The 23404-nt window shown below is 41.8% G+C and overlaps 1 protein-coding gene across 5 annotated transcripts in view; it reads left to right on the top strand.

The window, feature by feature from the left end:
• Positions 1-23404, top strand: part of MED23 (mediator complex subunit 23) — a 507528-nt gene that overhangs the window by 142579 nt on the left and 341545 nt on the right. For 4 of the 5 annotated variants that reach the window (XR_010858539.2, XM_067136121.2, XM_067136119.2 and 1 more), the window contains exon 6: positions 19742-19960. Coding sequence is in view for 4 of the 5 variants with exons in the window: in XM_067136121.2 (XP_066992222.1) it covers positions 19742-19960 (219 nt within the window). In the remaining variant the exon portion in view is untranslated. The remainder of the gene's footprint in view (positions 1-19741; positions 19961-23404) is intronic. The other variant, XM_067136122.2, reaches the window with a different exon arrangement.

Here is a 23404-nt window from a genome sequence, read left to right as displayed (position 1 = left end):
GATCGGGAACCTACATCTGCCCCTGGATATGTACTAACCCTTTTAATACTTTGAATACGATGTCACCCCTTGTGGGGTGACGGACGCTCATACAAAATATCGTATATCACCTCTCATGGGGTGACACGGTAGTGTGTCCAGGCCTCTCATCTTTAGGCTGTCGCGCAAAACTAGCACTACCATTCGCTGTTGTATTGCAGTGCTTGTTCACGTAAGATGTTCATAGAGTGCAGCGTGGTGCTCATTCCTTTCTCAGCACGCTGTGCATTGCGCAACAGACAGTGGAATTTCTCTGACATTTGTCACCCCGTATACGCAACCATCAGATTTCAATTAATAATGGCAAGGAAAATAATGTGGATTGGAGTCTATTATTGCTTTATTCTTACATACTTGTTGAGATTTAGCACTCAGAGGAAATTGTAAACTGGGGCTACGTGTGTTGAACGCCATGTGTTTTTTTTCGTCAGAGGTCAATACAATCAGACTGCTACAGCCCCAGTGGAAGGGGGACAGAGTCACGCGCCTCACCGGCGTCAGTGAGTCCCGAGACTTGGACGAGCGTGGGTAACGGTATTGTGTTTGTGCGCTACAACATGGACCACGGCGTCCTAATGAATATTTTGTACAGTGTAAATAGTTTTGTGAATAAATGAAGTATGTAATGTACATTATGTTGGCCTTCCCTTTGCACTTAATGAAGTACATTTCATGGACTGTGGGAAGAGCTAGTCCACGTTCAACACGAGTAAGCAGCTCGAAAACGAGACCGAACATTTTGGTCCTCCAGGCCGGCTGTGATTCAGTGACGATATTGCATCTCATAATCTGCACATTTAGGCCTATTAGTGAGTACAGTTTATTTACAAGTGTTTACATTTGTGAAGTACGAATGTGTTTGTTTTACCGCCAAACTTACAACCACCCATGTGCTAAGTACTGCGCAGTAGGGTACAAATGAGTGACTTCAATTAACGTGCCGTGTATGTGATTCACAACCATTTTCTACATGAAACACTGTGACTTGTGATGTGATTAACTGAGTTCTAATACAGTTCTCATTCATTTTAAACTTCGAGATTGAAGCGTGTGTTGCCGCCATCTTGCGCGGACGAATACAGTCTTGCCAACCCAATTGCTGGAGATTCCAAGGAGTAGTAATCCAGATCCGTAGCAGTAGTTCCAGAAGTGACCACCAGAGTGCAGCCCAGCCGCGCAGTGCTCTTTGGTTTTCAGCCCTGCTGTGGAAGGATACATCCTCCTGATCTGTAAGTAGTCTGGCATTCCCAGTCCTTTATAATATATCCATTATTTCTTGTTATCCTTCACCATGGATCCTGTCCAGCGAAAAGATCTCATAAAGAAGAGAGCAGTTATTAAGTCTCGTATAAAGCGTATAGCTAGTTTTGTCAGTACATTTAATGAAGGCTCAAATCTGAATGATATTCGAGTTAGGCAAAAGCTGCTATGTTCAAGTAAGGAGGAATACAACGATGCTCAAACCCAGTTAGAAATTAGCGATACCGAAGAAGTTCATGATGCAGATAGGGAATCCACTGAAGAACTCATCCTAGAAATAGAATCTAAGATGGAAACTCTGTTGAATGCAAATTCGAGTGCAACTTCCCCCGCAACATCTAGTTCTTCAAATACCAGTAGCATGCATGAAATAAGACTCCCTACAATTTCACCGCCAAAATTTACAGGAATTATTTCTGAATTTATTCATTTTCGAGATACCTTCCAGAGCCTAGTAATTAATAATCATGCCTTAACAGACATACAGAGGTACTATCATGCGTATCGGGAGAACCTCACAAATTAATTGAAAGCTTGCCTGTCACTGAAAGCAATTTCAAGGTAGTTTGGGAATTAATCTTTCAGAGATATAATAACCCCAAATTGATTGTAGACCTACACGTTAAGCAACTGCTAGATCGAATCAGCCTCGGTCTAAGAAAACTGTGGGAAGTTAAATCCTCAGATAAGAAGTTCCCTCGCTTGAAGGATTTAGTAGCTTTCTTGGAGAATAGTTGTCAAACTCTGGAGCTAATCAACCCTGAAAAACACCAAAGCGACAAGCAACAGGTCGTACCAAACATGGTGGTGATAAGAGCAGTAAGAAGTCCTTTGTCACAACAGCAACTCATTGTGAGTTTTGTAAGGCTTCTCACACCCTAACAAAATGCCCTAAGTTTCGTGCAGCCAGCGTTGGAAATAGAATAGATTTCACCAAGAAGTGTAAACTTCGCTTTAACTGTCTGGGTGCTAATCATACTTTAAAGGAGTGTAGTTCAGGAAATTGTCGAATCTGCAATAATAGACATCATACTCTGTTGCACAAGGAGCAGAGTACATCTTACAATGCTTCTACTACATCAGAAACCAACCAGACTCAGCAGCAAACCTACTGTGCTGTGAAGAGCAACTATACTCATGTAGAAGTTCTATTGTCAACAGCTCTCATAGTGGTCACAGACAAACGTGGGAATGCACATCAGTGCCGAGCTCTACTTGATAGTGCATTTCATGTCGAGGCGTTTGGCAGATCGCTTAGGGATTGAATTGAGTCGGCACTCAATGCCTATAAGGGGAATTAGTGATACTAAGGCAACTGAATCATCACATATTTGTCAAATCCAAGTTACATCCAGGGTCACAGACTACACTACCCCTATTGTTTGTGCTGTACTTCCTCGCATAACTGGTGAGCTCCCTACAGTACAGCTTGACACGTCTGACTGGCAGCTACCACAGGACATTCCCTTGGCAGATCCCCAATTAAGTACACCAGGTGAAGTTGATTTACTACAGGGGGCTTCTGCGTTTTTTGACATACTGCGTCGTGGTCAACTCACGAGAGAAAATCATCCTGTACTACAGGACACTGAATTTGGTTGGATCTTATCAGGCAAGATACCACCACACTCTCTAAAGTCTACCAGCAAGAAAGTAATGTCTTGTCTTGTGCGCGGCAATGAACTGCACGTACAGGTTGAACAATTTTGGCAACAAGAGGAAGTAAAGATGTCTCCCCCGCGTTCTAAGGAAGAAAGTCAGTGCGAAGAACACTTTGTGAACAACACTACTAGGGATAGCACCGGAAGATATGTTGTAAGACTGCCTATTAAACCACACCATGAGGAACTTGGGGATTCATTTAAATACGCCACTCATTGACTCAGTCAAACATCGGTTACATCGCCAACCAGACTTGAAGAAGGACTATGTTGAGTTCATGACAGAATATGCTGATCTTCATCACATGGAACTTGTGACAACGCAAACCAATAAGCCAACATATTACCTGCCGCATCATGCTGTAATTAAGCAGTCCAGCACTACCACTAAGGTCAGAGTCGTCTTCAACGCCTCTGCTAAAACTACTAGTAACTACTCACTGAACGATATCTTGATGGTTGGACTTATGGTGCAAGAAGACTTGTATTCTATCATCTTGAGATTTAGAACACACAAGTATGCTTTCACTGCAGATGTTACAAAAATGTACAGGCAAATTCTAGTTCATCCTGATGACCAAGATCTGCAACTCATTGTATGGCGTTCATCTCCGAATGAACCTATCCAGATTTATCGACTTTCCACTGTAACTTATGGTACCTCAGCAGTGCCTTTTTTAGCCACGAGATGCCTGGTACAACTTGCCAACGATGGTGCACTGCAATACCCAAGAGCGTCGGAGACATTACGAAGAGACTTCTATGTTGATGATGTTCTGAGTGGAGCAGATACCATTGGAGATGCACTCAGTCTGCAACAAGAGCTGATCGAACTACTCAGTAGCGCAGGTTTTCCTCTTCGTAAATGGTGTGCTAACCATCCCACTCTTTTAGAGCACATACCTCTTGAGCACCAAGAATCACAACTGCCCTGGAGTCTGGATGACAAGGAAGAGGGTACCATTAAGGCCGTGGGACTACTGTGGCATCCTCTAAAGGACATCTTCCAGTTTGTAGCTATCAGTCACACCCAGAAGACCACAACCTGGACAAAACGTAGTGTGTTATACTGCATTTCATCCATTTTTCATCCTTTGGGCCTCTTAGGTCCAGTAATAATAAAATGTAACATTTTCTTGCAACACGTATGGCAGGCGAAAGTGGACTGGGATCAGAGTTTGCCTCCTGAGCTATTAACTACTGCGGAACAGTTTCATGCATATTTTCCATCACTCAATGACATTCGCATCCTTCGAAGAGTGACGGGAGACGGAGAAATTAAACAATATGAGTTACACGGATTCTCTGATGCTTCAGAAAGGGCCTTTGGAGCATCTGTTTACCTACGGAGTATACAGTAGATGTCAAGGATAATGTAACAGTAGTGCTGTTAAGCTCCAAATCCAGAGTAGCACCACTGAAACAGATTTCCCTCCCTAGACTTGAACTATGTGGTGCATTACTCCTTGTAAAATTAATGGATAAGGTTAAAACTGCTCTTAACCTCAAAATTGAACAAAAATACTATTGGACTGATTCTACCATAGTACTAGCTTGGCTTGCAGGAGAGCCCGCATCTTGGAAAACGTTTGTTGGTAACCGAGTGTCTGAGATGCAACAACTTTCATCTGTAGAACAATGGAACCATGTGACGTCACAGGACAATCCAGCTGACATCATTTCGAGAGGGATTGAACCACATCTTCTTCAAGACAATCTGTTATGGTGGGCGGGACTATCCTGGCTCTACCAGCCACCGTCAACCTGGCCTGTCAGCGACATGAAGAAAACTTCCGAACTCACTGATGTACCAGAGCAACGGAAACCAGCTGTTTGCTTACTTGTTGTCAGTCATTTCCTTGAAGATTTCGTCCAACGCTTTTCTTCTTGGTCACGGCTGGTAAGAGTCATGGCCTTCATACTGAGATACATGAACAACCTCAGGCTTGCTGCTTCAAGGAGACAGGTGGGAAGTCTGACTGTAGTAGAACTTCAAGAGGCATTGCACAGGATCATTCGTACTGCCCAAGAACGAGAATATGGTAAGGAGCTTCAAGATCTGCGACTTGGCAGACCGATCGCAAAGGACAGCAAGTTGAAGTCTCTTCATCCCTTTGTAGATGCAAACCAGATGCTTAGGGTGGGCGGCAGATTGGAACAATCTCAAGCTCCGTACAGCCAGAAACATCCCATCATCCTACCACCTAATCATCATGTGACCAGGTTGTTAGTAATGTGCGAGCACATGCGACTTCTGCATGCTGGACCCCAACTTTTGCTGGCAACCATCAGACAACGATATTGGATACCTAATGGTAAGTCTGTCATTAGGCACATAACACACAAGTGTCTCCCTTGCTACAAGTTGAAGGCAAGTACATCAACTCAACTCATGGGCCAGCTTCCACACCATAGGGTAGAACCCAACAGACCATTTTTGACTGCGGAGTTGACTATGGGGGTCCACTTTACATTAAGGAAGGGACCCGTAAGAGCAAAACAAAGCTAAAATGTTATATTGCTCTATTCATCTGCAAGGCTACCATCTTGAATTTGTCTCTGACCTGTCCACTGATGCGTTCCTAGCTGCTCTGTGTAGATTTACATCGCGTCGGGGTATCTGCCAGAATATCTACAGCGACAATGGAAGTACCTTCGTGGGAGCAAGAAACGAGCTACGGGAGCTTCACACCCTTTTCAGATCTCAAGTACATCGGAGGAAGGTGGATGACTTCGCATCTCAATGTGGAATCCAGTGACATTTTATTCCACCGCTTGGCCCTCATTTTGGTGGGCTGTGGGAGGCTGGCATAAAGTCTACTAAGTCCCATTTGAAGAAGGTTGCAGGAAATCTTGTACTGACTTTTGAAGAAATGTCCACGTTGTTAGTCCAGATTGAGGCATGCCTGAATTCGAGACCAATAACCAAATTGTCTGATAATCCTGATGACTATTCATTCCTGACTCCCGGTCACTTCCTGATTGGAGAACCTCTCACAACCATTCCTGAGCCAGATTTACAGTTTCAGGTTCTCGTCTGTCCAGGTGGCAACTACTTCAGCGTTGCAGACACTACTTCTGGAAGTGGTGGTCAAGAGACTATCTATGTCAACTCCAGCAGCGGACTAAGTGGTCAGCAGGAAGGGTCAACCTTTCACCCGGAACTCTGGTTCTTCTCAAGGAAGACAACTTGCCACCTCTCGTGTGGCAGACAGGGATCGTGGTAGATACGCACGCAGGTGCTGACGGCTTGGTGCGAGTCGCCACTATTCACACTCCCAAGGGGACCTTCAAATGCCTAATTGCAAAACTTTGTGTTTTCCCAGAAGAAGTTGAAACTGTATATAGTGTAATCTTTTATGTGCTAAAACTTTGGTTTTTTTCATTTGACTTTTTCAGTGTGAGTGCAAATTTTTATTGATCTTAATAATATTTATGTTTGTAATTTATATATAAATTAGGTGGGTGGTATGTTGAACGCCATGTGTATTTTTTCGTCAGAGGTCAGCACAATCAGACTGCTACAGCCCCAGTGGAAGGGGTCAGAGTCACGCGCCTCACCGGCGTCAGTGAGTTCCGAGACTTGGACTAGCATGGGTAACGGTATTGTGTTTGTGTGCTAGAACATGGACCACGCCGTCCTAATGTATATTTTGTACGGTGTAAATAGTTTTGTGAATAAATGAAGTATGTAATGTACATTATGTTGGCCTTCCCTTTGCACTTAATGAAGTGAAATGAAATGGCGTATGGCTTTTAGTGCCGGGAGTGTCCGAGGACAAGTTCGGCTCGCCAGGTGCAGGTCTTTTGAATTGACTCCCGTAGGCGACCTGCGTGTCATGATGAGGATGAAATGATGATGAAGACGACACATACACCCAGCCCCCGTGCCAGCAAAATTAACCAATTATGGTTAAAATTCCCGACCCTGCCGGGAATCGAACCCGGGACCCCTGTGACCAAAGGCCAGCACGCTAACCATTTAGCCATTGAGCTGGACACTTAATGAAGTACATTTCGTGGACTGTGGGAGGAGCTAGGCCTCGTTCAACACGAGTAAGCAACTCGAAAACGAGACCGAACAACGTGTGAATAAAAAATGTTTCTGGGAACCTGAGAATGTTCCCCAGTAATTGTCACTGGTTGGTGATATGGTTGAATCTTCGCACGATGCAGCACTGGGATCTTTGCTAGTGTCCTCACTATACAAACTATGGTTCAAATTCCGACTCTGAAAAGATGGCAGCATATTTGCAAATCCGGAATGTCAACATCACTTGATTCAGAACTCGAACCCTTTTCAAGTTCTTCTTCTCTCTCTCTCTATCGGTAATCATGGCTTACTCGACACAGAAACACATATAACATGAATTAAATTCTTGTCACAAAACTGTGAATTGCAAAAAACTCGTTGAAAGGCATGTAAACTAACAGCTCACAACACAGAGCACAGTGTTCCACAACAACAAAGTTAAAAAGGCCATCACCCCTGTAGGGGTGCCACGCGCTTTCTCTGTTGCATTGTCACCCTAATAACCATATGTCATCCCAACAGGGGGACACAAAAATGGTAACTCAGAACATAAATTATGTCTTTCATAATCATCTACGAATGAAATAATGCACTTTTAGCTCACAACAACCTGAAATATGTGTATCACATTTCCGCAGTTTACCACGAAAAAAGCAAATGTACACGTCGATGTTAACGTGTTAATAAAGTTCCTGAATCTCTCATTGATGAGGATATAATCAATCCTATGACATTCTGGAATATCATGCTTATTATCAGCTGGTGAAATCCAAGTGTACAGTCTACGGTCTGGAAGTTGGTTTGAAGATATAGTAAAGGATATAATATTGTTTTAGAATGTGTACAATGTATGTGATGGTTAAAGAAAGTCTGCCATAATATTATATGAAAGAATATGAAGATGTGAATATTATAGGAAAACCAATACTATCGATCACGTAGCTGTTAGCTTGCATTTGGGAGATAGTGGATTCAATCCCCACTGTTGGCAGCTCTAAAGATGGTTTTTTGTGGTTTCCCATTTTCACACCAGGCAAATGCTGGGGCTGTACCTTAATTAGATCATTGTCGCTTTGTTCCCATTCCTAGCCCTTTCTATCCCATTGTTGCCATAAGACCAATCTGTGTTGGTGCAACGTAAAGCAACTTGGAAAAACAAAACTAATACTATCGCAGTACAGTAGGATTAAATAAATTTAAGGTACTTGGAGTGGCACCCAAACAAGAGAAAATGCGGGAGGCTTGTATGTGTTGGCATGGGTATGCTATACATAGTAACGAACAGTCTGCGGCCTGAAAAGTGTTCAACCCAGAAGGACGCCAACCCAAGAAACGCTGGCTTGATCGGCCAAAGGAAGACATGAAACTCTTGAATGTCACGCCCAGTGATGCCCTCGATAGACAGAAGTAGCGATTAGCATGTATGATAGCAGACCCTGTACCTGGTCAGAACATACGCTAGGAAGAAGGAAGTTACAATGCTCAAATGTGTGAGTGAGGCCCAAGAGCCCTAAGTTCGCCACCTTATAAAGACACAAATAAATTAATTAAACAGGCTTCACAATACACTACCGTGCGTATGTGCCATAAAATTATATATATATTTTTTTACAGTTGGATTTACGTCTCACCAACACAGATACGTCCTATGGCAACAATGGGATAGGAAAGGGCTAGGAGTGAGGAGGAAGCGGCCGTGGCCTTTGCATTTGCCTGGTATGAAAATGGGAAACCATGGAAAACATATAAAATGATAAGTCTGTATTGAAGCTTCATAGGGTGCATTTAGAACGGTTGCTGTTGTTGTTGTTGTTGTTGTTGTTGTTGTTGTTGTTGTTGTTGTTGTTGTTGTTGTTGTTGTTGTTGTTGTTGTTGTTGTTGTTGTTGTTGTTGTTGTTGTTGTTGTTGTTGTTGTTGTTGTTGTTGTTGTTGTTGTTGTTGTTGTTGTTGTTGTTGTTGTTGTTGTTGTTGTTGTTGTTGTTGTTGTTGTTGTTGTTGTTGTTGTTGTTGTTGTTGTTGTTGTTGTTGTTGTTGTTGTTGTTGTTGTTGTTGTTGTTGTTGTTGTTGTTGTTGTTGTTGTTGTTGTTGTTGTTGTTGTTGTTGTTGTTGTTGTTGTTGTTGTTGTTGTTGTTGTTGTTGTTGTTGTTGTTGTTGTTGTTGTTGTTGTTGTTGTTGTTGTTGTTGTTGTTGTTGTTGTTGTTGTTGTTGTTGTTGTTGTTGTTGTTGTTGTTGTTGTTGTTGTTGTTGTTGTTGTTGTTGTTGTTGTTGTTGTTGTTGTTGTTGTTGTTGTTGTTTGGGTCAGCAGTCCATAGACCAGTTTGATGCAGCTAACTATACGATGCTATCCTGTGCTAACCTTTTCATTTCAGTGTAACTTATACATCTTACAGCTGCTCTAATCTGTTTGTCATATTCATACCCCTACTGTTCTTACTGATGGGGTTAAGACCTGGTCCAGATTATAGAAATGTTTTTAAAAAATAGTTCTTGAAGATACAGTAAGGGATAAAATATTGTTTTAGAGTGTGTATGCAATGTATGTGATGGATAAAAAGAAAATCTGCCATAATATTACATGAAAGAATATGAAAATATGATGAATATTATAGGAACTAATCCTATCGGTCACATAGCTGTCTGCTTGCATTCAGGAGATAGTGGGTTCAAACCCTACTGTTGACAGCTCTAAAGATGGTGTTTTTTTTTTGTTTCCTTTTCACACCAGGCTGTACCTTAATTAGATCATAGTCGCTTTGTTCTCGTTCCTAGCCCTCAAAAACCAACTGAAAAAGTCTTGGGTGTCTTAACATGATGAGTGCTACGCCCATCTGTAGATGGTGCAGGAGAACTTTTAATTTTTTTGAGTTTCCTGGTTCACTCTTGAGTAACAATAATGTACAACGGGTGATTGTTTTGTCCGCCCTGTCAGTATATGATTAATATTTGAATAATTTATACATACATGTTTCAGGAGCCTTAACTCCCTTTGTCAGCGCATTTACATATTTATATATTATGCATGAATTTATTCCAGCAATATCGAGGAAGCGATGAAACAGTACCATCGGCCACCTTTGTGTTTGCCTGGAAGTCGAGCACCGTGAAGTCATCATCAAGTCCACTGTATCCACCCCTCCTTTGGTTGCATTGTAATCCATGATGTGGAATGTTTTCCCAGATTCCTGATCAATTTCAGCATCATCGTGCATCGTTGATAGAACTAGATTTTGATGTAAATACGCTGACGAAGGGAGTTAAGGCTCCCAAAACATGTACATATAAATTATTCAAATATTAAAAATATATTGACAGGGCAGACCAAACAATCACCCATTGTACATTATTGTTATTACAAGTCAATACGGACTAATTAAGGACCGATATGGTCAAGTTTGTCACTCTTGAGTGCCAATTTGATCTCTGGCATGTTCTACCATCTGTTGATCATTATGTAGAACTAATAGATCACGGCATAAGCTTCAGGAACTAACTAACAGAGCCTTTTGTAGACATCTTTGGAACTCATCTGTGATGTAAACAAGCATGGCGGAACAACGAGCTACTTGATCTCGCAGCAATGTTATTTCAGATGAAATAATCTTTCAGTTACTAACCACAGTGGAAAGTGATGTTGAAGATGATGATTTTAATGAATTGTTAAGTGATTTTGATAGTAAGATGATACAAAGAGTGCTGAAAATATTGCAAGTGAGAAAGAAACAGAGCCTCCTTCTAAACGAAGGATGAAAAATGCGGTGAGTTCAAAAGCTATTTCATCACTATTTCGTCACACTTTTCTCCACCAGACTTTCAAGTAACTGTGACAGACTTTGGGAGCCAAGTAGTGTTTGATGACAACCCCAAAATCATTGATTTTTTTAACCTTCCTACCGAGCTCGATAGCTGCAGTCGCTTAAGTGGGGCCAGTATCCAGTAATTGGGAGATAGTGGGTTCGAGTCCCACTGTCGACAGCCCTGAAGATGGTTTTCTGTGGTTTCCCATTTTCACACCAGGCAAATGCCGGGGCTGTACCTTAATTAAGGCCACGGCCGATTCCTTCCAATTCCTAGGCCTTTCCTATCCCATCGTCGCCATAAGACATATCTGTGTCGGTGCGACGTAAAGCAAATAGCAAAAAAAAAATGTTTAACCTTCCAGCGGGCGTGCACTCCTGGATCTCCCAGGTGGGCGCGTAGTGGCTAAATGGCCACCCTTTCTTTTCACATAAGCAGTACTCGATTTTTCATGCAATGAATCATCGGAAACTGAAATGAATAACTTCATATACATTTCCGCAAAGCACACAGTAGACTTTATAAAAAATAGTTGGTAACCTCCTCATAAAATGACAGTGGCATGAATAATAAATTAAACAAATAATTCAGTCGTCTGAGACACAATATAACATTTAATAACTGTAGAAAATAAAAATGAGCAAATATTTTCAAAGCATAAAAAATCAAGCACTTTTAATGGCAATCCTGAACTAAACATTATATAGAAAATAACATTCCTGAGCACTGAATTCAGTCTTGTCTGACACATAGTAACGTTTCATACCTGAAAAACTTTTTAAATGGCTAAATATTGTCTACATTTAGGAAATTCAGTTATTTACGCTTGTTTTAAGAAGCGAAAGACAATTCTTCAATGAAAGAAATAAATTGAAATGGCGACAAGGATGAAAGGAACTTAGGTCATGTAATACAATAACTTTCCTTGAAATCAACTACACCATATCTTCCTCTTCCAAGTTCTTGAGGCAAGCTTCACAGGAAGCTTCTTGCTGTGAATGTTTTTTGCATTCGAATCTTTCACATTTGTGGCACTGTAGACGAGTATGGTTGTTCTTTTTTGACCCGCAACGATAACAAATACATCGCGTTCTTGAAACACTTCCTGAACCTTCAATCGGTGCACTTGCACGGTGTTGCAAGTTTTCCTCCATGAGTTCCATCACCAATTTGATAGTATATTCTCTCCTAGAAGTGTTTTTTTCTGCGTTGTTTGCTTTATATATTATGCATGAATTTATTCCAGCAATATTGAGGAAGTGATAAAACAGTACCATTGGTCACCGTTGTGTTTGTCTGGAAGTCGAGCACCGTGAAACCATGAAGTCATCAAGTCCACTGCATCCTCCCCCCCCTCCTTTGGTTGCATTGTAATCCATGATGTGGAATGTTTTCCCAGATTCCTGATCAATTTCAGCATCATCATGCATCGTTAATAGAACTAACACAGCTTTCTTCTTTTTTGTAACCACTGATACAAGGCTCTTATCGTATTGGCAACCAAACTGGTATGTTCTGGGAACTAGATGTCTATTTTCAGTCACAAACTTGGGCAGAACTTCTAGTTTGTTCTTCTTCAAGGTGCCTACAAAGGTCAGTCCTTGTTCCAGTAGGTATTCGGCCAAGGAGTAGCTACTGAAATAATTATCAGTAGTCACATTTCAGTTGGTATTTTTTATTGGCTCGCTCAACCTACTTACCACATCAAAAGGCTTATTTGAAACTTCATAATGCCCTGGTTTCTGCATCGCACAGTATACCTCCAAAATGTAAGTATAGAAAGTTTGGGAATCGCACATCGCATAAACTTTGAGGCCATATTTTTGGCCATATTTTATGAGGAAAGCAACGGGAAACTACCTCACTCCTCATTTCCCTAGTACACCTCTTCAGTGATGCCTAGGCCATTTATGACAGCTCATGGCGGAGCTGTTGAGGATCCAGCCAGCCTTCGGGCTGAGGACTAAACATACATACACTGTATAAAACTACAGCAGCCACGAAATGCAACTAACATTTCATCTGTAGCTACAAACTCACAAACACAATAGGAACTTTGACAGTTTGCAACTGAGTGATTGAGAAATTCCCTAATAGCGGGTAGTTTGTCATTTTCCGTACGTTCAGTCCTAGTATTAATGTCATCAAATTGAAGACTTCTCAGCAGGAATCGAAAGCAACGTTCATTAAAGTTAGCTCACAGTGTTATCATTTCGGTTCCGTTGGTAGTAAACAATTCCGATAAGTCTGTGCGGTGTACCCTTTTCACGGCTATCAAGAACAAGGCACCAAAAAAGCTAAAATTTCCGATCTTGTTGTTTCTCTAAAATCTCTTTCTCGACTTCTGGATGTTGCACTTTTACCCTGTCAATAAATGTATTTGTGTGTCGAACAATTTCATCGAACATATTTGAATTTATTATGGTGAGAAAGCATTCTAGTTCAGTTTTACACTGGCGAGCTTGTCCTTTAGGACCAGGAAAGTTTCTATCAAGTTCTTCGCCTTTGTTTTTGTCTCCTTCCCATGGGATTATTTGCCCATAATGTCTCACCATCTTTCCCAATGAAGAAACGTAGGGTGCTGTCATCATGGTCGTCACCGCTTACATCACCAGCCCTGTCCATCTCAACTTCAGAGTCACTGCTGTGACCGTCCATTTTGATAACTTCAGGTTCAAAGTCAATATCATGAGGATCGTCCCAAACATCTTCGCCTTCATTCGTTTCTTCTTCTTCCAATTCATCAAGAATTCGGAGAATAGAATCAGGATCATTGTATCCTGCCCTGAAACGCGTAACAAGACACAATTATGTCAATATTATTGAAGAAAAACAATAGGAGAAAGGAGGGAATCCCACAGAAAACTAAGAAAACTTCAAAATATAAATATGTTTGAACATTTATGTACAAGAGAAAACGTTCCCCCCCACCCCCTCTCTCTCTCGCGCACACACACACACACACACACACATGTACATGCACACACGAGCAAAATATATTTACTTACATGTTTTATTCGTATATAAGAGAATACAAAACAATCGGGCGCGTGGCAGCAGACTGGCCGCCTGACTCGAATGACAATGGCACGCACCACTTAGCAACTTAACAGCGGCAGATCGGCGCCGACTGGATAAAATACGAAAGCGCTGTCTTGTGTCAAGATGAGTAATTAAAGAATAGCCGGCGGTCCCGCCTGGCTAGTTGTCCATGAAGGGCACAATCTCGTGATTTTCTCCAAAAGGCGGCCAAATTGCTGCCCACGCACCTGCTGGATGGTTAAAAACTATTATGCCAGTGGAGTTGGTGCAGCTGGTTGTTGATGAAACAAATACAGATTTTAGGAAATAATTTTGTTTTGGGCTCTTTACTTTGTATAAAGATGATGTATGCGTGTGCAGAAAAATTGTAGGATTTTCCATTTGCATTTAGATTTATAAATAACTGTCATTTATAAACATATTAAGCTGATCATGTCAGCGTTTTCCGGGCTTGTAGGCCGTGGTCCAGGAGCGAGTGAATGTCCCAACGTTTTACCGAAGACTGCGTTCGGCATTGTCAAGTGTTCCGACTGACTTCGATAGCAGCGAAGCTCTCAGTGGAATGAAGTGCTGTTGTAATTCCACCTATTTATGTAGTGCAGGATACGGTACGCTGCTCGCCTATTGGCCACCATGGTGGGGAGCGGTCGCTGATTGGCTGTTCTTCGGCCAATGGTTGAAGCATTAGGGAGCCTGGTGTACATTGACCTGCCTTGGCGGTGACAGGCAGCTGATCACCCGTTGCTTTCTTCTGGCCTGCCACGGCTATCGTGTTCTTCAGGATTTAGAGCTTTCAAGACTGGAAACCAGGGTTTGTTTACCCGTTCAGATTCCTCCTTACGGTTGAAGCTGTTGATGTGCTTTAGGATTTCAATGGCTTCTCTCTGTAGCCGGGCGTGATAAGACAGTAGTTGACAGTACTTCAGTGTTGCTGTACTGTATGTCATGACCTGCTAGCAGCGAGTGTTCAGGGATTGATGATCTATCTGTCTGTCCCAACCATCTATGTCTGTTATGCTCCTTCAGTCGTGTGGCGATGCAGCGTTTGGTAGTGCCTACGTATACCTGGCCGCAGCTGCATGGGATCTTGTAGACACCTGCTGTGGAGAGAGGATGGTGCTTGTCTTTGACAGACCTAAGCAGTTCCTGGATTTTCTTCGTCGGCCTGTATATGGTTTTAACCTCATGGGACTCCAGTAGCCTCCCTATTCTGTCAGTTACTTTCTCGATATACGGCAGAAAGGCTTTAGCTGCCGGCCGCTCCTCTTCTTTTTTCTTGGTTGTTGGACGTCTGGGATGGAGTGCTTGCTGAATATCTTTAGGGCTGTACCCGTTAGTGAGTAGGGCCCTGTTGAGGTGGTCCAACAACCAAGAAGAAAGAAGAGGAGCGGCCAGCAGCTAAAGCCTTTCTGCCCTATATTGAGAAAGTAACTGACAGAATAGGGAGGCTACTGGAATCCCATGGGGTTAAAACCATATACAGGCCGACGAAGAAAATCCAGGAACTGCTTAGGTCTGCCAAAGACAAGCGCCATCCTCTCTCCACAGCAGGTGTCTACAAGATCCCGTGCAGCATATGAGTCTAGTGTCAGACCTAAGATGAAACGCTGGTTAATAGAGCAAACGCCTGAAAAGCCATACATCTAATTTTTGATCTGATTTTTGATATGCTCTGTTGGTGGAAAAATATCTAATTCCCTCTATGGGAACTTGGAATTTCCATTCAGAATTGTTACGCGGGCATTAATTCCATTGTGGAGTTTTATCTCCCGTATGCAGTTATCAGACTGTGCCATTATAATGGGCTTCTGATAAGTTCACCTGCATACACTCCAGCGTCAGTGGGTAGGGTCTGACACATCCCACTCTGATGAGTCTAGTGTCAGACATAAGACGAAACGCTGGTTAATAGAGCAAACACCTGAAAAGCCATACATCTAATCTTTGATCTGATTCAGGTATACATAGGCACTACCAAACGCAGCATCGCCACATGACTGAAGGAGCATAACAGACATAGCCGGCTGGGACAGACAGATAGATCATCAGTTGCTGAACACTCGCTGCTAGCAGGCCATGACATACAGTACAGCAACACCGAAGTACTGTCAACTACTGTGTCTTATCACGCCCGGCTACAGAGGGAAGCCATTGAAATCCTAAAGCACTCCAACAGCTTCAACCGTAAGGAGGAATCTGAACGGGTAAACAAAGCCTAGTTTCCAGTCTTGAAAGCTCTAAATGCTGAAGGACACGATAGCCGTGGCAGGCCAGAAGAAAGCAACGGGTGATCAGCTGCCTGTCTCCGCCAAGGCAGGTCAGTGTACACCGAGCTCCCTAACCCTTCAAGCATTGGCCGAAGAACAGCCAATCAGCGACCGCCCCCTACCATGGCGGCCAATAGGCGAGCAGTGTACCGTATCCTGCACTATGTAAATAGGTGCAATTACAAAAGCACTTCATTCCACTGAGAGCTTCGCTGCTATCGAAGTCAGTTGGAACCCTTGACAATGCCGAACGCAGTATTCGGTGAAACATCAGGACATTCACTCGCTCCTGGACCACGGCCTATAAGCCCGGAAAACGCTTACGTGATTTGTAACGCTAGCTGTGAGAGCCTCAATTGCTACATTAAGCTGATAAGTTAAAAATTGAGGCTTCTAAAATTTTTTTTACGTATGAATGATAAAACTCAGCACTGACATACCAGTCAGTCATCTGGTAACTCAACACTTAAAAGGTTAAGATGTGCCCTATTATTCTATCTCTTTTCTCATCAAATTCAGCCAAATTGACCTGACCTCTTCTCACCAGTTCCATTCAGTATCTCTTCATTCATAATTTGATCTACCCATCTTGCCTTCAGCATTCTTCTGTAACACCACATTTCAAAAGCTTCTATTCTCTTTCTTTCCCAGCTAGTATCATCCATGTTTCACTTCCACACACTGTCATGACCCAGGCAGAGGATGCGATTGAATGACAGGACAGCCTTGTTCAGTTGTTTTTTGAGGGAAGTACAGGCAATAAGCATGGCAGGGATAGACCGAGCTATGAATATGACAAGTAGATTAGAGCAGATGTAGGAACTAGTAGTTATATAGAAATTAAGAGTGAAGCACAGGATCTATCCTATGGCATGGAGAACTGCATCAAACCTGTCTTTGGACTGATGACTCAAACAGCAACACATTAACCAGTTATTTGCTGCTGACATTGTAACAGTCCACAGCTGTCAAACAAGTTGACAATGTTATATTCCTCAACATCTGTTGATAATGGTTTAAAGAAGATACTTATTTTTGGTTGAGACTCTTTTCTGCACTGTTGTTCTTGCAACTTGAAGCCAGTAGAGTATTGCAGTGTTTTACTATGCGATGAAAATCAGTCTTAATTATTGATAATTCCGAATTAGTGTAGCCCAAAATATTGAAGGTTTACTGTATTTAATACATGGGGTTAATGTCTCCTTTGGACTTGCTGAATTAAAAACATGAGGAGGGAAGGTATGAAATGAATCATCTTGATCTTGGAGACATGATAGTAATAATAATTGTACCGGGTGGTACACCTCTACGACGCAAGTTCAAATCTTGCGCCAATTGAAACTTCTCTACTGGAGAAACCCGGAACTTTAACCACCGAACTAACTCTACTGGTTATCAGAAGATGTCACTGTATGTTTTTGATTTGCTTTTGTTTGACATTGATCAAGAAGTGTGGACGTTCTCTACCAGATGTCTCTACAAAAAAACTATGATCATGCATTCTGGTGCAAAGGAATGAACCTTCTTGAAGAAATTTTGTATTCAAAAGTTGTTGTCTTTACTCAATTTTGTTCTTTTATTTTTGGGTTGGCAATATTAATCCTTCCTTCCACAAGGTTTGAACTTAGCCAATCCCGAATTTCTTTAATTAAGTCTCAGGCCAATCATGTATGTCTTCTTCGATATGGATATGTAGCTCTAAGCTATCCAATGAAGTTGAGGGTGTGTGTCTACTCATTCTTGAAAGGTCTCGAATTTTCCACGAGGGTATAAAAACTGCTGATTTTCTTGTCTCCGGGCCACTAGTATAACATCTAACTCAGTGTGTGAATATGTAGCAGGGGGCGGGAAGCGCCTCGTTCTTCAGACAGCAGTTCTTCTACAAGGTAATGGCCTCTTAACATCTTTATTTCTTGCTAGCTCAGCAGTCTAACTCTCGGGGAGGGTTTGAAACCTTTAATATGTAACCTATTAAACATGTAAACCCTTTTCCTGGTAAACTTCAGTTTTCTTGAACTTTAATGCGGGGATAGAGAGTGCTTCACCCTCTCGAGCTCCCATTCATTTTGATATTGAGGTGACTACGTTTTCATAACAGTTCTTCTCTTCCTTAATGTATTAAAGTTTTTTTCATACGAGTCACCTCCCTAGCTTGGGATTAGCCCCTGTGTATCGGCCTAGAGCCACTTAGGTTTTAAAATGTAGATTTAGGAGTGCAAGTTCACGCCTCCATCCTTTTGTTTTGGGCCATTTAAATTAACCTGGTTTTTGCACACTAAGGCCCAGTTGATTGGGTACGAGATACCCCTGTTTAATTATAAGTATGCCTTAAGGGCAGTCAAGTGTAAAGTTTGTTTATGGCCTTCTGATAGGCTTGAACTATCGAGAGCGGGTCAGCTCTTTATGGTATTGTGATAAAAGTGCCTTAGAGAGGCTTGAAATGTAAGGTTGGGAGCCAATGCTCCATGCATAAGGGTTTTCTGCCCTTTGCTGTTTTGTGATTGTGAGCTGAGAGCTCAAGGATTGATGAATTTGGGCCCGTAGCCCAGAATTTGTAAAGACCACTTAACAGGTGCTTTCTTGTAAAGCAACTTTGTACCTGATTTTCCTTGTTATTTCCCCCTAGTGGAAACTGTTTAAATTTTTCTCTTGGTTGTGTAGCTGATTTAACTTGTTATTTGTTGTACGCTCAAAATTCTATGTCACCATTGTTAAGTTTTGAAAATATAACCTTGTTGAAATTTTAATTCATCTTTCGAACTTGTAGTTAGACCCATTCCAGCCCGCACCTTCTTTCACCTCTGACTTCCACGAATAACTCCGTAACAATAATAATAATAATAATAATAATAATAATAATAATGATGTTATTGGCTTTACGTCCCACTAACTACTTTTACAGTTTTTGAAGACGCCAAAAGTTAGTCCTGCAGGAGTTCTTTTATGTGCCAGTCAAATCTACCGACACGAGGCTGGCATATTTGAGCACCTTCAAATACCACTGGACTGGGCCAGGATTGAACTTGCCAAGTTGGGGTCAGAAGGCCAGACCCTCTGTGGGTGGGAGTCATAGAATAACAGCCACGGTATCCCTTGCCTTTCTGCTCTAATCTGCTTGTCATATTCACAGCTTGGTCTACCCCTGCCATACTTATTGCCTACACTTCCCTCAAAAACCACCTGAACAAGTCTTGGCTGTCCTGTCATTCTATCTCATCCTCGGTCTTGGTCATGGCAGTGTGTGGATGTGAAACATGGATGATAACTAGCTCAGAAGGAAAGAGAATAGAAGCTTTTGAAATGTGGTGTTACAGAAGAATGCTGAAGGTAAAATGGGTAGATCAAATCAAGAATGAAAAGATACTGAATGGCGCTCTACCGTCTTAGCTACTCAGCCCGGCAGGATTATTTTCTCTTGACTTGTTCATCTGTGTGGCGTCTAGTTGCACTGAACTCCGTTCCTTTGTTTCATCGTAGCCGTAAAACAGGGAAACATACTGTCTCATCTTTTCCCATTGTCAGATACAGCCTCCATCATGTTCCAGTTCAGGTCCTGTTGCCTTCCCTAACCAATTCCTTGAAATGTTAAGAATCTAACAGATGCACCTGTCGCAGCGAACTTGTCCACGCACATTCAAGTATAGTACTGTGCTCTGTTGCAGCATAAGCAACGCTGTGTTGCCCTGGAGGAGCAGTTGGTGGAGCTAGTGATCATCGCCATGGAGCGCTCGGAGACCGAACTCGAGACCGACGACGTGACCAACAGCCACTGGTTGTGGCTCCACCTCTCCAGTCAGCTCATCTATTTCGTGCTCTTCCAGTTTGCCAGCTTCCCCAGCATCGTCCTTGCTCTGCACGACAAGGTACATTATTACCTCTCATTATTGCAGTAATAGGGCAATGGAAAGTGATAACTAAAAATGTAGTCAGCCATTAAACGTACTGAAATAATAACAAAATATGAAGTCAGCAGAATATATTGGAATAGCAGTAGTAGTTGTGTAATAATTTATACCTTTATAGAAAGTACTGATGAATCCAGACGTGATAGTCTTTTTAGTTTATACAAGAACGGATCAAATATAAACGGAAGTTATTTTTTGAAATTTATTGCATCAACCAACAAAAATGGACATATAGAGATCAGTTTTCTACATAGTGTCCTGCCTTCGATACAGTTTTCTCTATCGGATTGGTAAGTTTTTGATGCCGTCCTGATAGAAAGAAGAGGGACGTGTATGGGGCTAGTTGCACACAAACTCTTCTACACATGTATCATCATCGAACTGTTCTCCTCCTAGGTCTTGTTTGAGTAGTCCAAAGAAATGGTAGTCGCAGGGCAATAAGTCTGGGTGTTCCAGAGGTGACCGGTGAATTTCCTCCTGATTTTCCCGTGTTGACGCGGCAGTATGTGGCCTTGCATTGTCATGGAAAAGAATGACGTTTCAGATGGGTTTCTGGCATTGCTTGTTGCGATGCGTAGCTTTTGCTTCATTCAAAATGCGACAGTAATAGGCTGCTTTAATTGTCCTTTGTTTGTGAAGAAAACTCACCAGCAAAATGCCCGCGGAGTCCCAGAAAATGGTTGCAAGCACCTTTCCAGCAGATGGGCGTGTTTTGGCTTTGACCGGCCTGTGCTTCGTCTCTTCGCCGCCACTCCGTTCTTGCTTGCTTCGACTGTGGGGTGTAATGATCCATCCAAGTTTCATCACGCATCACAATACAACACAAGAAATCCTCCCCTTCATCCTCATAGCTACGCATGAATCTCTGACAAACTTCCGACATAAAGTTTTTTGTTCCTGGTTGAGGAGACGAGGAACCTATCTGTCAGACAATTTTCTGAAATGGAGTTCATCATGGATGTTGGTTTGAACACTTCCGTAAATTATTCCTACGGCTAAAATATTTTGCAAAATTTTTATTCACCAATCATCACCAATAATGTCACGAATGGCACTAATATTGTCTGCAGTGATGCTTGTCTGCTGTCTCCTTTCGTGAGGTTCATTTTCCACAGCTTCTGTTCCTGCCACAAATTTTTTATCCCACTCATACACTCGAGTCTGCAAAAGTGTTTCTTCTCCAAACTGTGCGTGGAATCGTCTCAAAATTTCAGAAGGTTTGGTGCCCTCCTTTGGGAAAATTTGATAATGATGCGTTGCGCAACAGACACGTGCACCTCTTGCTCACTTGTGCCGTACTGAAGCAGCTCAGCTCTCCACTGTCGTTCGCGCGTGCAAACCCCTTCTCCAGACAACCCCACCAACATTCTGGCAAAGCCCTACCTCAGAATTATTGCTAACAGCAGTGGTACATTCAAATTCCCGTTTATATTTGATCCGCCTTCGTACTATATGAGTTAAGCAACTGCAGGAAATCATTATATTTGCAAACATTTTATTATTCGAGACTGTGAAAACTAATTCCAAACATATTTGATTTAATAAAAAGCCTGGGGCATGTCATCCCATTAGGGCCTTAAGCTATTGATGCCTGCAAATACTGGGGTGCCACATGGTCAGCCATATTGCTAGACAGGATCCGCTGCTTTTGGTATTGGATAGCTCCTCAGTTGGTCTCACGAGGCTGAGTGAACTCCATTTCAGGCTGCGAGAACCTAGAACCTCCAGTTAAAAGGCAAACATGTTACCCCTACGCCATGGGGTTAAAGATTTTTAATGGGAATAGTAAATGCTTAGTTTTCCTTTAACATAAACTTGAGAATGTTGTATATAACTGAAATGTAGAAAGAAGTTGATTTACTTTGAACAGTGAATATTGTATCCCTTGGACTCTCCTATACGCAGATAATAATGCACTTGCTGCTACCACCAGAAGTAGATAGTAGCATCAAGTTGAAGGTTGGAACAGCCGTCTCCCACAGTATGGTCTTAGACTGACCAAAAGGAAGACTGAATATCTGGAAACCATCCCAAGCAACGGCGCAGTAAGTTGATGGCGAGACCTGCAGGCCTTCGGGCTGAGCAGCGGTCGCTTGGTAGGCCAAGGCCCTTCAAGGGCTGTAGTGCCATGGGCTTTGGTTTGGAGAGACCTTTGCAAGAAATCAGCTTCTTTCCGTATCAAATCCTATTTACAAAGACTTAATAACAATAAAAAAATTTCCACATTTTTGATACTTATATTTGCATTTTAGCAAATCAGTTAATCATACACAGTACATGTTTCGTTCCGTTTTAGAACATCTTCAGCTGTTTTACATTGCTTAGGTGATTCACTAAGTTTTTATCTTTTTAAGAACATTCTAAACAGGTACCTTGTTTTTCTTAAATACAACGTAAATTTAAAATAAATTAAAATAAATTAAAAACAATGTGGATGGTTTAATGGGTAGTGAAAAGAGAGGGAAATGGATGTACTTATAGTTAGCCTATTTAAAAAAATATTTCTATTCATTTGAACAGATATTGTAAAAAAATGTTTCCAGCACTTTTATCTCTAAAATATTCCGCTTGTCGTCCAATATGAAGTTTTTGAAAAAATATAACTTTCCTTTATCACTATTCTGAATATTGCTAGGTATACACTTCATTTACTCCCTCCAAGGTGGCTGCTAATTGTTTTAAATTTACAAAATGTGTCTTGAATTTGGTTAGTTCAGGAACCTGGAAGCTGATTGCTGTTTTGCTATTAACAAAGGAGTCTCCCCATAATCTTGTTGTTAAAATCCACTCCTACTGTGACCTTGGAGGAGCTACAGCTGAAGTAAACTTCCGTCTTGTGTAGTGATGTGTGTGTTCCAAATTGCTACACATTACTACACAAGACGGAAGGCTACTTCAGCCGTAGCTCCTCCAAGGTCACAGTAGGAGTGGATTTTAACAACAACAAGCTTATGGGGAGGCTCCTTTGTTAATAGCAAAACAGCAATCAGCTTCCAGGTTCCTGAACTAACCAAATTCAAGACACATTTTGTAAATTTAAAACAAATAGCAGCCACCTTGGAGGGAATAAATGAAGTGAATACCTAGCAATATTCAGAACAGTGACAAAGGAAAGTTATATTAAAAAAAAACTTTTTATTAGAAGATAAGTGGAATATTTTAGTGATAAAAATGCTGGAAACATTTTTTACAACATCTGTTCAAATGAATAGAAATATTTTTTTTAAAAAATAGGCTATTGCCTTTGCTGGCAGGACCTAGTGTTTACAGTGCACTATGTCTTCTGGTATGGGCTAGAGCAATTTTGTTACTTTCATTGATCTGTCTCTGCCTTATCCTTGGCTGAGACAATATGAAAGTGACTGAGGTATGAGCGATGCTAGTAATGCCATTCCTTGTGCA

The sequence above is a fragment of the Anabrus simplex genome, chromosome 1, assembly GCF_040414725.1.
Source record: "Anabrus simplex isolate iqAnaSimp1 chromosome 1, ASM4041472v1, whole genome shotgun sequence".
Classification (NCBI taxonomy): Eukaryota; Metazoa; Arthropoda; class Insecta; order Orthoptera; family Tettigoniidae; genus Anabrus; species Anabrus simplex.
Note: the sequence above shows the minus strand (reverse complement) of the source record. Positions and strands in the feature narration are given on the sequence as shown.